The sequence below is a fragment of the Daphnia carinata genome, chromosome 9 (genome assembly GCF_022539665.2).
Source record: "Daphnia carinata strain CSIRO-1 chromosome 9, CSIRO_AGI_Dcar_HiC_V3, whole genome shotgun sequence".
Lineage (NCBI taxonomy): Eukaryota > Metazoa > Arthropoda > Branchiopoda > Diplostraca > Daphniidae > Daphnia > Daphnia carinata.
The window spans coordinates 9,348,334-9,363,365 of record NC_081339.1 but is presented as its reverse complement, the minus strand read 5'-3'; the positions used below and the strand labels follow the sequence as shown (position 1 = coordinate 9,363,365).

Below are 15,032 nucleotides of genomic sequence, written 5' to 3'. Positions count from 1 at the left end.
CCTGACGTGATTTTCGTGTTAGAGTTAGTTAAGTTTAAGTTGTTAGAGTTAAGTGCGTTTGGTTATACTTGCGTTTGAAAATGCCTCCAAAATGCCCTCCCCTCACTGAAGAACAAAAAGCAGCCAAAAACCTTAAAATGCGTGAAAAAAGGGCAGCTGAATCGCCTGAAGTCAGAGAGAAGAGATTGCTGGAAAATCGAGAACGGATTAAAGCAAAAAACAAAGACTTGATCCTGTAGAACAGCAAACGGCTCTAGAAGCACATGCTGTTCGTCAAAGAAAAGCCCGTGAAATCCAAACTCCAGATAAGGCCAGTGTTTCGCGCATGAAAGATAGATTGCAACATCAGAATGTTCGCTGCAACCAAACAACAAATGAAGCAGATGAAAGACGAGAAGTTAACAGACAGCAAATTATTAGTTACGGACGAGTTGAAAATGACGAAGATATAGAACAACTTCAAGAGGAGACTAGAGCAAGGATGGCTCAGATTTCTTTACAAAGAGAGGAAGAACATGATGAAATGCTGCATCTACAACAAGCAAATGAGGCTGAACACCCGGCAGAAATGGTTATTGTTGAGACAGAAGAAGAGCGACAACATCGTTTGGAATATCTTGCGCAAAATCGAACTAATCGAGCAACGAGAACACACCAAGCTGCTCAGAAACAAATAGACAACGAATATTTTGTACCAGTTCATCACTGTGGAAAAATGGACGAGGTCTGTGATTACTGTGGCGCAAGACATTTCAAAGGAGAGAAAACGTCTGATCGAAAGTTCCGCATTTGTTGTTCAAGAGGAAAAGTCATTCTTCCTCCACCTAGAGAATGCCCTGAATTGCTATACCATCTCTTCACCGACAGTCATCCAAAATCTCCTCATTTCTTGAAAATGATAAGAAATTACAATAACGCTCTTGCCTTCGCATCCATGGGAGCACAAATCGACAGTCCACCAGGTCGCGGCCCCTATTGCTTTCGAATCCACGGGCAGATATATCACAATACAACAGCTATTGGATACCAACACGAAGACAATGCTCCAAAATACGCCCAACTGTATTTCATTGATTCTTCTCAGGCAAACGAATTTCGGGCCAGTAATCCTGCCAACGTTCGCTGTGACCGTTTTCTGATGGAACAATTGGATTCTCTTCTTCGTCAATGTAATCCCTATGCTGCCATGTATAAGAATATGAGTCAAATGGCAGCCGAGGAGGATCTTCTTGCCGAAATGGAGGGTAGAAGACCCATGGAAATTGGAATGATTATCCGTAATGACCGTCGGACACAGGATGAGAGGCGTTACAACAGCCCCACAGGAGAAGAAATAGCAGTGGTTTTCAAAAGCATTGATGGTGCTCCACCCGAAAATAGGGATATACGCGGCCATCTCTTAATTCCACGAAGAGGAAATCGATTCATTCTAATCGACACTCAAAAACCAATGTGCGATCCCATGACATATCCATTACTCTTTCCTAATGGAGACAATGGCTGGGATCAGAACATGATTCACACCAATCCAGCTATTTCAGATAACTACCAAAATAATGAAAGCAATTGCTCACAAGAAGATGATATGATGGATTGTGAAGCTCAAGTTCTATGTGATACTCCAGATAATCCTGTACCAGACGTTGTAGAACCGGAACTGGAACCGGAAGATGCCCTTGATATAGACCCTGATGCACCTGTAGTGAGAAGAGTTGGTCATCGGTCAAGAATCACACAATGCGAATTCTATAGCAGCAGAATGTCCATTCGTGGATACTTCAACGCAGCCTTATACGGCGGTCCACTCACTCAGCAGTGGATAGTTGATTCGTACGTTAAAGTTGAAGCTAACCGAGTGAAGTATGTTCAGACACATCAGGCAGATCTACACGTCGCGCAGTACAATGGACTTATGGATTATTTGAATACTCGAGCGGAAAGAGAGAACATGACTGTCGGGACTTCGGTCATCTTACCATCATCTTTCATTGGAAGTCCAAGGGCCATGAAGCAGGGGTACCAAGACGCGATGGCTATTTGTGGAAAATTTGGAAAGCCCACCTTTTTCCTTACTTTTACCTGCAACCCGAAATGGCCAGAGATCACAGAAAATATTGAAGCTTACCAAATTCCATCGAATAGGCCTGATATTGTTTCAAGAGTCTATCATCTTAAACTGAAAGAATTAATAAAGGATATTCAAGAACGTCAAATTTTGGGGATTATTGTTGCGAGGATTCATGTCATCGAATTCCAGAAGCGTGGTCTTCCACATGTCGATCTACTGATGTGGATAGATGAGAATGACGTTCCAACAACTGAAGAAGATATAGACACATCTTCTTTCGACAAGACGATATGTGCTGAAATTCCGGATCCAGAAGTGAACCCGATACTTCACAAGATTGTAATGAGCAACATGATTCACGGCCCATGCGGAAAGGAAATTAATCGCAATTCTCCTTGCATGGATGGTGATATATGCACAAAATTGTTTCCAAAACCATTTGCGGAAGAAACGATCATCAACGGAAATGGATATCCCACTTATCGAAGGAGAAATAACGGTCGTAGCTACTCGCTCAATAACAACAGCAGCAGTCACCGAGTGGACAACAGCTGGGTCGTCCCCTACAACCCTTAACTTTCACTAAAATTCAATTCGCACATTAATCTGGAGTTTTGCGCTTCTATAACCAGCATAAAGTATATTTTCAAGTACATATACAAAGGACATGATTGCGCAAATATACAGTTAAGCAGAGGAGAGAATCAAGAAGGTCAAGACCGTATTGTATGGGATGAAATAACAACGTTCTTGGACACAAGATATGTCAGTGCCCCTGAAGCCACTTGGAGGATTTTTAAGTATCCGCTTTCTTACCGTTCACACGCTGTTATTCGTCTTGCTATTCATCTTCCTCAAGAACAATCGGTTTTTTTTCATCCGGGAATGGAAGAGCAGGCTGTGATCAATTCTGCCTCACAATTAACTACATTGACGGCTTGGTTCAAATTAAATTCTACTCATCCGCCAGCTAGATCTTACTTCTATCGCGAAATTCCTCATCATTTTTGGTTTGACCGCAAGGAAATGGAAACCGAGAAAAAAGAGGATCAACGTTATTGGGCGCATTTATTCTGTTTCCGTCAAGCAAGTCGAAAGGCACAGTCTTCGTTTGCTTCTTATCAACGTCCCTGGTGCAACCAGCTTCGACTTTTTGAGGACGGTCGACGGGATTCTGCATCCAACATTCAAAGAAGCTGCTATAGCAAGAAACCTGCTGGCTGATGATAGCGTTTGGGAACGAGTAATGGCGGAAGCAGTTGAATTTCAAATGCCCATCCAATTAAGGCAATTGTTTGTAAACATTTGCGTTCATTGCTCCCCAACCAACGCTCAATTACTGTTCAACAACAACCTGCAACATCTCATGGAAGACTTCACAAGACGAGGCCATGAAGATGAAATTGCGAAAAACCTTGCGCTCAAATGTATTCAAGATATGTTAAGGCATAGTGGTCACAATCTTGAAGAATTCCAATTGGCAGTCCCTGATTTTCAAATGATCCATCGGCTGATTGAAGAGGAAGAAGATGAAGGCTCGGATGAGGTGCGTGCTCAGAAGATAAGAAGAGGAGAAATAATGGTTGCCCAGCTGAACACGGAACAGCAAGCGATTTTCGACCGAGTCATGACGTCAGTGAATGATCACGGTCATTCATCTGTGAACAATCAGTTTTTTTTGGATGGACCTGGTGGAACTGGAAAAACTTTCCTCTACAACTCGCTCATTAATGTGCTTGAAGGACAAGGAAAATCAGTGATTGCTGTCGCTTCTACTGGAATCTCTTCGATTTTATTGAGTAATGGAAGTACTTACCATTTACGATTCAAAATCTATCCTCCAATTACGGAAACAACAACGTCAAAAATAGAAGAGCACCATGTTGAAGCACACAACATCAGGAAAGCCAGCCTTATCATCATTGACGAGGTCACTATGATGACCGTGCATGCGTTAGACGCCATCGATAAACTTTTCCGAAAGGTCACGAAAAGTTCAGTCGCTTTTGGTGGTAAGGTGCTGTTGTTGGGAGGAGATTTTCGTCAGTGCCTTCCTGTCATTAAACACGGTAACAGGGTGAAAATTGTTGAATCGACCATTAAAAGCAGCAGGACTTGGAGTGACATTTTAAAGCTTCGTTTGAGTCGAAATATGCGAACCGCGGGCGACAGTGTCGAGTTCGCCAATTGGCTCATTCATCTTGGAAATTCAACTCATTCAAGAACGGCAAGTCTGGGACCGGATGCGATAGAGATACCACAGGACTTCCTTCTTGATGGCCATACAGAAGAGTCACTGGTTAATCATGTTTTTGGTGATCCCGAAAATCTATTACTTCCGGAAGTAGAAGAGCAAATTACCACTCGCGCTATTTTGTGCCCAAAAAATGATGACTGCTTGAAAATCAACAATTACATCATCAGACAGATGCCAGGCCAGCGACGGAGATATGCCAGCATGAACTCGATTGAATCGGAAGACCCAGAAGAAATTGCAAACTTCCCGACAGAGTTTCTTGACACCTTAAAGATGTCTGGTATACCACCGCACATTTTGGAACTGAAAGTGGGTGCCATCATCATCCTTCTTAAGAACATCGACTCGCGTCAAGGGCTCTGCAATGGAACACGCTTGATCATCAAAACTCTTACGGACAACCTCATTCATGCAACAATAGCAGCTGGGAAAAATAAGGGCCACAATGTCTTCATCCCACGAATGAATATGTCACCGAGTGATTGTGATCTTCCCTTCAAGCTAATCAGGAACCAATTTCCTGTCCTTTTGGCTTTCGCAATTACCATCAACAAGTCACAAGGACAGACGTTCGATAAGGTTGGTATCCATCTTCCTGAACCTGTCTTCAGCCACGGACAATTATATGTTGCATTTTCCAGGCATACCAGGTCCTGGCCCAGAAGTATACCATCCATATGGTAGGACCAAAGCAAGGGAAAATGCTGAAAGACGAAAGAGTTTTTACACAAAACATCGTGTTCAAAGAAGCTCTTTCGTAAAGTTATCATCAGATAATTTTATCTTCATGATATAAAACGAGGAACTAACTTAACTAAATTGCCACACATCATTCCATTTAAAAAAAAAAAAAAAAAAACAATAAAAAAAAAAAAAAAAAAAAAAGAAAACAAGTTAAATTCAAAGAAAATCCCGCATGCCGCATTGACGTTAGATGTATCAAACGGTAGCTAGTCATGACGTATTTTGCTTGATCAACTTAACTAACCGCCTCGGTCTACGGACCAAAAAGGAGCACGGGCATGGCCATTGGGGGCAGTTCCCGACGGCGCTCAACCGTGAAAATGCTTATTATTATTACATAAACCGATGAGAAATATAAAATAACCATTCATAGCATTAGCTCTCGAGCCTGATTATCCTATTAGACAAGGCTCTGAACCGCAATGTATTGGTGCGAAGCTGAATTATAAAAAATCCATTAGACATATGTCGCGCCAGTACCTTCCGTCTTCTTAACATGTAACAAAAAAAAATGCGCTAGCGCCACCTATACCCCGGCCCTGGACGGGCCCAACGTTACTAGTCTATACTATATAAAAAAACAAGGAAAAGAGGAGGAGCCTGTGTCTGTCACGCTGTGCATTTGTTGTGATTGGCTGGCGCCGTCGGCTGTGGGATGCTGTCATTGGCTGCGCCAAAACCGTCGTCTGCTGCAGTGAATTGGTGGGATGGTGATTTGGAAAACTAAACTGCGGGTGGAATTGTGGATTAACGCAATTTTCCAATCTACGGGCTTTGCGTAAACGGTTGGGCAACGGCACGTAAGCTGACGGGCAGGGCGTTTTATTATTATTATTCTAATTTATTTTTAATTTATTTTATTTTATTTTATTAGTTTTATTTATTATTTTTATTGGCCACTACGGCAGGCGTTTTGTCGGCCAGAGAGGGTTTGGATAGGCAACAACGGCGAGTTTCTTGGGGAGCAGCAAAGTGGGTTGACGGGCAGAGGCTAAAAGTGAGTAAACGGGTCTTTTGATGAGTAGAGACTGTACAATAGGTCTTAGGTCTCAATAGGTAGGCTTATAACGGGTGGGCGCTACAATAGGTAAGCTGACGGGCAGAGACTGTACGGTGGAAGACGGGAAACTACAATGGTTTTTTTGGTGGGCAAAGAGGGTTGACGGGCATAGACTATTCAAGAAAAAATGGGCAAAGGGAAAAAAAAGGGGTGGACGGGCAACTACAGAGGGCGTTTTCCTGACTGAGACTGTGAAGGAAAGAAGGGAAAAAGCAAATGAAAAGGCCAATGGGCCACTATAGCAGTTCTTTTGGCGGGCAGCGAGTGGGTCAACGGGCAGATAGGGAATCGATGAGCAGTGAGTAGGTCGACGGACAGCGACTGGGTCGGCGAGCAGAGAAGGGGCCGACGGGCAGCCAGTGGGTCGACGGGCAGAGAGGGGGCCGACGGGCAGTTAGGGGGCCGACAAGCAGAGAGAGAGTAGACGGGGAGAGAGGGGGCCGACGGGCAGAGAGGGGGTTGACGGGCAGAGAGGGGGTCGACGGGCAGAGAGGAGGCCGATGGGCAAAAACAGCGGGCTTCTTAGCGGGCAGAAGCAAAACGTGAGTGAACGGACAACTATAGCGGGGTTCTGACGGGCGGAGACTGACGAAAAGGTGGACAAATGCAAAAAAAGGTAGATGTGCCCCAACAGCAGGCATTTTTGCGGGCAGAATGTGAGTTGACGGGCAGAGTGTGGGTTGACGGGCACGGAGTGGGTTGGCTGGCAGAAAGTGGTTTGGCGGGCAAAGGGTGGCTTGACGGGCCGAGAGGGGGTCGACGGGCAACTTCAGCTGTTTTCTTGACGGGTAGAAGAAATAACGGGATGGACGGGCAAGAAAGGGGAACTCTTGATTGTGAAAAGAATTAAAAGTAGACGGGCGAAAAAATGGAGTGGAACGATTTTCTTAGAAATAGCGTAAGAATACGCTAGCGCCACCTATACCTCGGCCCTGGACGGGCTCATCGTTACTAGTAATGAAAATAATTTTCTCTAATTTTCAAAATCAAGGCGGGGTTCTATTAACTTTAATACACACATTACCTAACCTGTTAGTATTGTACAATTCATGCCTACACGAGGCAGATTGAAAAGACGAGCACGCATCTTTCAACTTTTGTTAAAACTACTTAATAAGCTGAAAATATTCTAGAAAGCCATTCCATGAATCGAAAACATACAACGAACCTAAAAATGTAATAAAATCTAAAATTGAAGCTGAAAAAATGTTTTAGTGCGGGTCCCGATTTGAACCTTTGACCCTGTCGATCGTCTGGACGGACATAACGTTGTAATTTACCGGAAGTTATTGTTAATTATTAATAAAATAATTACGTCGAATTGCTAATTTTACATTTTGCTTTTTCCTTTGTTTTATTTTATTTCTCAAATGCCATTAATTCGGAAAAAATGTGATCATCGACCGTAGACTCGCGCCCCAAGTTCAGGTTCCATGTCCCATATTTCCATGTACATTACTTCAATCCCTCTAAGCCTCATCTAGGGTCATTGATGATCATCAAACGCCATAACCACTCGGCTATGGACGCCCAACTTAATGTGTTTTCGAATTACTTTTAATGTTCCTTCCATAGAGCAGTTTAATGTTACAAAACCCGTTAGGACATTGTCAAATCCATTTCATTCATTCTTATATGAGTTTTATTTGAAACTTTGTAAAACAATATTTTTTTTTACCAAATGAAAAAATTCATTTAATTTCATAACTCTTGTAGACTTTAAACTTGGTGCTGATAGTACATTTGTTTCTGTTTGTCGAACATTTTTCCACCATGGCATAATTTTGAAAAATAGCGGGGTTCCCGCCGTTGCCCCGAAAACCCACCCCGCTTGAAAAGCATGTATGTTTTTCACCCCGAAACGACCGCCTTTTCGCGATGCCCTGCGGGACAAGCTTGAATATTACGCTGCCCCGAAACTAAAATTAAAAAATTGAATTAAAGTGAAATTATCCGTCCTTTGTTATGATGCTTTTTTTGGCCGCCCGTGGCCACCCATTTAACTACGTTGCATCCAGCAGACAAATTGCTGCACTGATCTCATTATCCGCGAAATGCCAACAATCCATCACGGTACATTTTGTTTCGAATTTAAATTTCAGATACAACACTTCTCTTCAATTGCTTTAATTAAATCGTCTAGTACGGTTCCATCAGTGCCCTATTGCAATTCAACGGTGTTGACTTTTCATGTTGGGATGACAAAGGACGGAGAACAGCAAAACTTTTGGTTTGGGAACAACAAAAGCATGCACACTTGTCTATGCGAAATGTTAGCCAGTTTGGTGGTACCGACCGGCATATAGAGCGGGTGCCAGCGGGCCGAATTTGTTTGGCCATTGCCTACACCACACAGTTAGTTTAATAGTCCTAGATCAATTCGAATTCGTAAATGAAAACGTTTAAGTTGTGCATAGCGGAAAAGCTTGCTGTATGTGGCGAAAAATTGATTGCAATGCAGATAAGTAACAATACTTTGGGATACAATACTCGATAAATACGGATTCTGGATTCCATTAACAAGATTCAAAGCATCTTTGAGCAGTTGGTTATGAAGAAATAATGCAGCAAAATGACAACACAAATGGCAATTGTAGAGAATAGTCTTGCCATATTAAAACGTTAGATTAGGTTAGAAAGAGTTGAAAGACAGGTTTTTTAGCTTTAAAAAAATGTAATATTTCTTTCTTATCTGACAGAAAATAAAATAGTATTGGATTATTGGCATGATGCCATGAATGTTCGATGGTTAAACTTTAATGTAACCTTCATGTGCTGGTAGGTTGATTGCATTTATATTTACACCACACTTGCGATAAACGAGATATACAAAAATTATCGGACATACTTTAAATATTCAATCACGTGTCGGGAAATCTAGTAAATCTTGTAACCCTTTCCACTGAAGGGGATGTGAACGGGGGCAACGGGCAAGTGATCACCTTTGGGCTGGAATCCAGCATCATCAGCGGTCCAGGTTAAAGTGAATGTCTCGCCTTCAGGTGAAACCCAGTAGGAAGATCCCTTGTTGGTGTTGCCCATAACATCTTCGTAGGTGGCCTTTCCGTAAGAATCGTAAGCGACTCCTTGCATCTTCTTCTGAACTTGAGATTCTTCACGGGTTGTGTAGTCAGACTGGCCGTAGCTGTGGGTTAAAGGAATTTCGTGTTTTGAAATATGAGAATCTATAGTCTCTTTGTTATTACGCATAAACCATGAAAATTATTTACCTCCACTGGCTGCTGCCATCGAAGTTGCGCTCGTCGGATTGGCTAGTGACTGTAATGTCAGCGTATTTGTTATCCTTGCAGCTTGGTGTGGAGAAGGCTGGTGTGGGGTAGCTAGGCGTAGGGTATTTGGGTGCGGAGTAGCTAGGGGTAGCGTACTTTGATGCAGGGTAGCTGGGAGCTTTGTATTCCGGGTTATAGCTGGAAGGAACGGCAGCGACAACAGCCAAGACGGCAGCGAACAACAACTGTCGTCCAATGTATTGATAAAATAAATATCTAAAATTTTTAGTTGGTCAGAAAATATAAGCAATAAAATGCCTCACGAGCTTCATGTTGTACTAGGTTTACTTGGTAAACAACCGATGGTACTGTTTCTACGCTTCTAAGCTTATATAGTTAAGTGAATGGTACGAAACATTCAACTGACCTAGTTGTTGTGCAGCTCAATTTGGGCGTTGTGCAAAAAAAATAGTTCACTCTCGCTTTTTACGTTAGACAAAACATCGAAAAAATTTTTCTTACTAGTAACTGGTAATTGCTTTTTTTGTGCATGATTTGAGCTAATAGTGCTCTACTGACGTTCTCATTTTTAACAGAATCTGACTAAATTCACTCTCATTCATTTTTTAAAATGATAACTCGTTAGGGGGTGTTAAGTTTCGCTAAGGATAGTAAATTTAATCCATGAATTAGATGTCAACATAGCATTTGTCTCAATCGGGTATTGGTATTCTCTTCTACCACATGTTAATCTATTGGAAAAATTAGGCAAATGAATTGTTGGAAAAAAATTTTACAAGAACGCTTTTTTTTCAGTTTTTTGGCGAACGGGCGCTTTACTATAGCCAATGAAGAAAACGGCATAGGATGCGTTCATGTAAAATTTCTTTCCCTCTCAATTTTTCATTTCTATTTTTACAGAAATGGATAGATCTCATCAAGACTATCCATTTCAGTTTAATTTCGGAAATTTTAACGTACGATGGAGCCTAGATTAATTATTTATATTTTAACCTTCATTTCAGAGGAAGGGAAATGACACCTAACTTCCAAAGTTTGGGACACTCGTTTGGGGGTTATTCCCAATTACTGCAAAAAAATACATTTACTGGAATCTCCGTGAGCTTGTGCATCTCGTCGTGATACAAAAAAATCTATTTAATTTTGAGTTTTAATAACTAGAATATTGAAAAAAACTTCCACCAATCACCGTCGAAGCAGACAACATTTTCAAGGATTGGGCGGTAATTCGAATGTTTGTTTTTTTGTTTATATTTAATACGGATTTACTTACCAGTTGTTTTAGTCGGAGTTTAATAAAATATGAAAAACTTTTTAATGTGCAGTAATATTTCCTGTCTTGCTGACATGTATCGAGTCAAGTGGGTTATTTCCCTGTAACTCTGTAAGGATTGCAATTTGAATACTGAAAATGAAATTACAAACCAAGTTCAACCAACCCAGAATTGGCATGTGAAGTGTAACGAAGCCAATAAATACTTTTATTCAATATGCCTTTCCTTGTGCCTTTATTGTTGACTCATATGTATACCTATGTATTTCGCAATAGCATAACTGCGCAATTATAACGGCGCAATATAAATTACGCCGCATACCGTATCATATTACATCGGCACTACGCCGCTTAACAACAACTGCGATTGGCGGCTTATGTGCTGATCAGTATTGCACCATCAACATGCTGTATCAAATTTCATTAGTTGCAACATGTAATTGCGCATCAGTTAATTGTGGTGCAATATGCGAGGTTTCGTGGTGAACTAAAGACCCGAGAGAGTTCAGTTATCGACGGGTATTCTACTTCAACAGTCAGGTTGAAGTCGGCTGTCGGTGTGTATCTGACTCTCGCAGGCAGAGTTCAAGTTCGGTTAGTGACTTCCCAATAGTAACTCTATACTAACAATCCGATCAGTGTCACGTGCTGAAGTGTGTCAATTTCATCTGTATTGTCTTAACCACGTGTCGACGAGCTTCTGTTACCCGCCGCCTTCTCTGATATCCAATCCCGTGCTTCACACGAGTCACTGCGGTAAGCTTACACTAGGTGTCATATTACACTTCGGTCTCTCTCTCTCTCACTCTCCCTTGGCCGACTACTTATGTCTTATTCCAACTCTTTTCTGTACTGTTGTGCTTTACTTGGACAAATATAATCGTCGTGTGGGAAAGATCGCCTCCGAGTCCTATTATTATTATTATTATTATTATTATTTTAAACGTTTGAATCTGTAAAGTTACTCTTCAGGCGGAGATGCTTTACAGAAGCAAGTGCACTTGAAGGCACCCATCACAAGGTTGGAATTTCTGCTGCCACGTGACACTACTTATGTACAGGAGGACACGACGTTGTCATGTTGCCTCCAATACTGAAAATACAACTAAACGCGGCGCTGCTACTCACAATGTCGTGTACAAATAAGCGTAAGACAATACATGTACGATAGAATAACGTGTATTAAGAGACCACAAGTAGTCAATAGATTGAACAGATCGAAGGCAAGGGCCTACAGTGGCATATCAAGTTACTTGGCTTAAACGACCAATGGATAGCTAAGACAAGTAGCGAATATTATTAAGAGAAGACTTACGCTTCAGCTGGAGAGGAGGAGGTAGCGGCTCGGAAGGGCGCTGAAGGTCTACACGAGATAGTTCTTCCAGGATCGACTAACTACTGTGAGTTGTCGATGGCTTCTTATATGTTAGCCATCGACCGTGAGAGTCCTACGGGACAGTGTTAACGGATAGGCGGCAATATCGGGCGATATCGCGCGATTTTGGGCGCAATGAAGAGGTATAGGCGGGCAAATTCGGGCGGTATCGAACGAATTTGGACGATAGCTAGAAATCGGTCGGGCGGTTTTAGGCCATTTCGGGCAATCTCGGACCAACCGAAATAAATCTATTTTTAGCCAGCGTACCCAGACATGTCTTCATTATTTTTATATTCTTAAGGGAGTTTACAACTAGGTTAGTAAATGAAGGCTCTGAGTAACAAGGGGCTACAGGTATGAGGTTCTAGTCTATTGAGAAAGAAGGTAAGAAGGGGCTTCGCTAGACGATTCGTTACATCGCTCCCCGTCATACCAGATTGCGTCCCGCAATCCAAAAGAAGTTCAGGGCTCTCTCGGGCGGTTGTTCTGCGGTCGGTAAACTGCTGTAGGGGGGGGGGGGTGTGGTGGTTTACAACAACATCTCCATATTAACCCACAAAATCCGAGGGCATAGCAGCCGCGAGCGAGTGAAGGAAGGCGGCGATAAGTAGAATGATAAACGAGTAGACTTTAAAATTCTCGAACCAATTGGTAAAGGTGCCGAGACCGGCTTTTTCGGCTGCTGAGATGACGATTGCGGAAGCTCCTGTGTTTAGATTTGGTCCAGTCGCCGAATGTTCGTTCATGGCTGCTGTAATGTCGGCCATCACATCCATTGGGCTAACCAGAGTGTCTGTATATGCGGGGTTGGTTTGATGCTGGTACTCGAAGAAATCGACATCTTGGTAACGGAAAGCGTCGGCTAGATCACGCTGCGGTACGACGACGGATGATTCGGCCAGTTGCCACATGTTATTGCGGTAGGCATATGGTTTATCGTTAAAGTTAACGATTCCACCAGCCCAGTAGCATGACGTGAACTCTGTGAGTTCCCACCCGGATCGGCCGATGGTAGAATTCCCGAACCGTGGTTGTGGTCCACAAATGGTGGTGTCTGTTGTGAAATTGACCGTCGTAGGAGTACACTGGATGGCTGAGACGATGTTTCCGGTAGCGATCAGTTTCACGCACTGACGGAGGCCCAGTTGTGTGGCTGCCAACCATCCATTATATTGAGCAGTTGATACAGTTTGTGCGTGTTTGGTGCGTCGCTGGTCACATTGTATGCTCTGGACGATTCGGACGAGTTCGTTTTCGTGGCGGATGGCAGCATCTTCTAGATATTGGATTCTAGCGTTTTGCCGGATGTTGATGTCTAGGGAGTCGCTCATGTTAGTTGTAGTGTTTTTGATGATTGAAGGCATGGTGACTGCGGCTGGGCCCAACGGGTATGTGATGACGAATAAATGGTTGTCTCCAACTACGGTCCAACTTTCTATCTTTTTGTCGCACTTCACACTCTGACAACGTGACATCAGTCGTACATGGAAGTCTAGTTGTTTGGAGTCATCTTGGAGAATCCAAGTTCCGTTTGTTGAAGATTCGTACCAGTATCCCACACCCATTTCTAATTGTCTGAGGGAGATGTCGGCTGCTTTTCCGTATGTGTCGATCCAGAATAAGGTGAGGTGATTGTGAGATAAGGAACCATGCGTCACGTTGGCTTTTCCTAAGGGCGTATTGATTATGTCCCCTTCATCGATGCGGGAGAGGACAACTTCCTCCAACATGCAGTTGATGGTGACCACGGTAGTGGTCCTTAGCCAATATCCTACGTCGTCTGGCTCTTGGTTGAATACCCATTTGCTTTCTGATATGGTCATTGGGCTCTCGTTGCATCTTTTTGACTGCCTCATGATATCGCACTCTACGGCTGTTGTTTCCATGGCGATGCGTTCCGGAACGATTATGACTTGTCCCACGAAATTGATCGTGATGTGTTTGATTGATTTCCATCTGCCGCAGATATATCCTGGGAAGTTAAAGGCTGCTTTTTTGTCGGTCATTACTCGGTAGTCCACTTTAGTGTGTGAGACGCGTGTGGCAGGCTCGCAAAGACCGTCGGAGAACTGAAGAAGTCCAACTCCAGTCGGGTTATTACAGTTGCATGTTATGGTTTGAAATGCTCTTGATGATGAGAGCAGGAGGGTCAACGTGATAGGGATCAGCATGATCTGGGAAATCATAAAAACATTTTTGTTTAACTACCATATTTCTGGCAGTACTTTTTCTTTTCCATTTTTTTTTTTTTGTTTGTTTGGAATATAATTATCAAGGGGTTAACATATTCGTATGGGAATGATAAGGAGGAACGTACGGGGACAAAATATTATTAATAGTATGTAGAATAGATTGTAGTTGTGGGATTTTGCGAATACTAAACATAATCTTATCATAGTCGTAGTTTGCCGCATTGGTATCGCAGTGGCCTGCCATGACAATGCTGCAGGCTGGACGTGGGTTCAAACCTCACAAACCCGTATTCGACGACTGGGCCTTAAACAAGAAACCCGGTTTGTTCAGGGGGTTTTTTGTTGTTGTTGTATTTTGGTAATATTTGCTTGAATTAAAATTTATTTCTATGTATTTTGCAATTAAAAAAATAAAAAAAAAAAAAAAAAAAAAATTTTTTTTTGTTGAAGATCGCTAATAGGGTAATAAAGGTAGCTAAGTAATGGCCAATAATGGCGTAAACTAGGATTGGAATACAAGGGAACGGCAACGTTGTAAATCAGAAGGAAAGGAGGATCACAATAGGCTTGAAGAGACATGGCAATGTTGCTGAGGGAATATATTGGGCGAGGAACCGTTTGTTGAGACATGGCAATGCAGTTTGTGGAAAATAGGGTGGGTGCGCGGAAATGGTCAGGGAGACATGGTAATGCTGCCTTTTTTTTTTTTTTTTTTTTTGAAAGTGAAGGATGCGAGAAAATGGTTGGGGAGACATGGCAATGCTGTTTTTGGAAGATGGCGTGTGGCGAGGAAATTATAGGTGGCGCGT

The 15,032-nt window shown here is 42.5% G+C and overlaps 3 protein-coding genes across 3 annotated transcripts in view; 2 read left to right on the top strand and 1 right to left on the bottom strand.

Moving 5' to 3' along the window:
* Window positions 1-325: 325 nt before the first annotated feature.
* LOC130702744 (uncharacterized) lies at window positions 326-2,644 on the top strand. The gene has a single exon (XM_057524365.1). It carries the CDS (start codon window positions 326-328, stop codon window positions 2,642-2,644), a length of 2,319 nt encoding a protein of 772 aa, XP_057380348.1.
* A 670-nt stretch (window positions 2,645-3,314) lies between these two features.
* LOC130702743 (ATP-dependent DNA helicase pif1-like) lies at window positions 3,315-5,086 on the top strand. Its single transcript, XM_057524364.1, has 2 exons — window positions 3,315-4,904; window positions 4,967-5,086. The coding sequence occupies exons 1-2, from the start codon at window positions 3,315-3,317 to the stop codon at window positions 5,084-5,086; spliced, it is 1,710 nt and encodes a 569-aa protein (XP_057380347.1).
* Window positions 5,087-8,926: 3,840 nt separating this feature from the next.
* Window positions 8,927-15,032, bottom strand: part of LOC130685717 (endocuticle structural glycoprotein SgAbd-1-like) — an 82,510-nt gene continuing 76,404 nt past the window's right edge. The window contains exon 3 of the mRNA XM_059497003.1: window positions 8,927-9,274. Coding sequence (XP_059352986.1) covers window positions 9,007-9,274 — 268 coding nt within the window. The 3' untranslated portion in view covers window positions 8,927-9,006. The remainder of the gene's footprint in view (window positions 9,275-15,032) is intronic.

What these genes read in the sequence shown, in the direction of transcription:
- LOC130702744 (XM_057524365.1), top strand. Translation starts at nt 326, where the DNA reads ATGAAAGATAGATTGCAACATCAGAATGTTCGCTGCAACCAAACAACA.
- LOC130702743 (XM_057524364.1), top strand. Translation starts at nt 3,315, where the DNA reads ATGGCGGAAGCAGTTGAATTTCAAATGCCCATCCAATTAAGGCAATTG. An exon ending in AAGGACAGACGTTCGATAAG is followed by an intron (nt 4,905 to 4,966) that starts GTTGGTATCCAT and finishes TGCATTTTCCAG; the next exon opens with GCATACCAGGTCCTGGCCCA.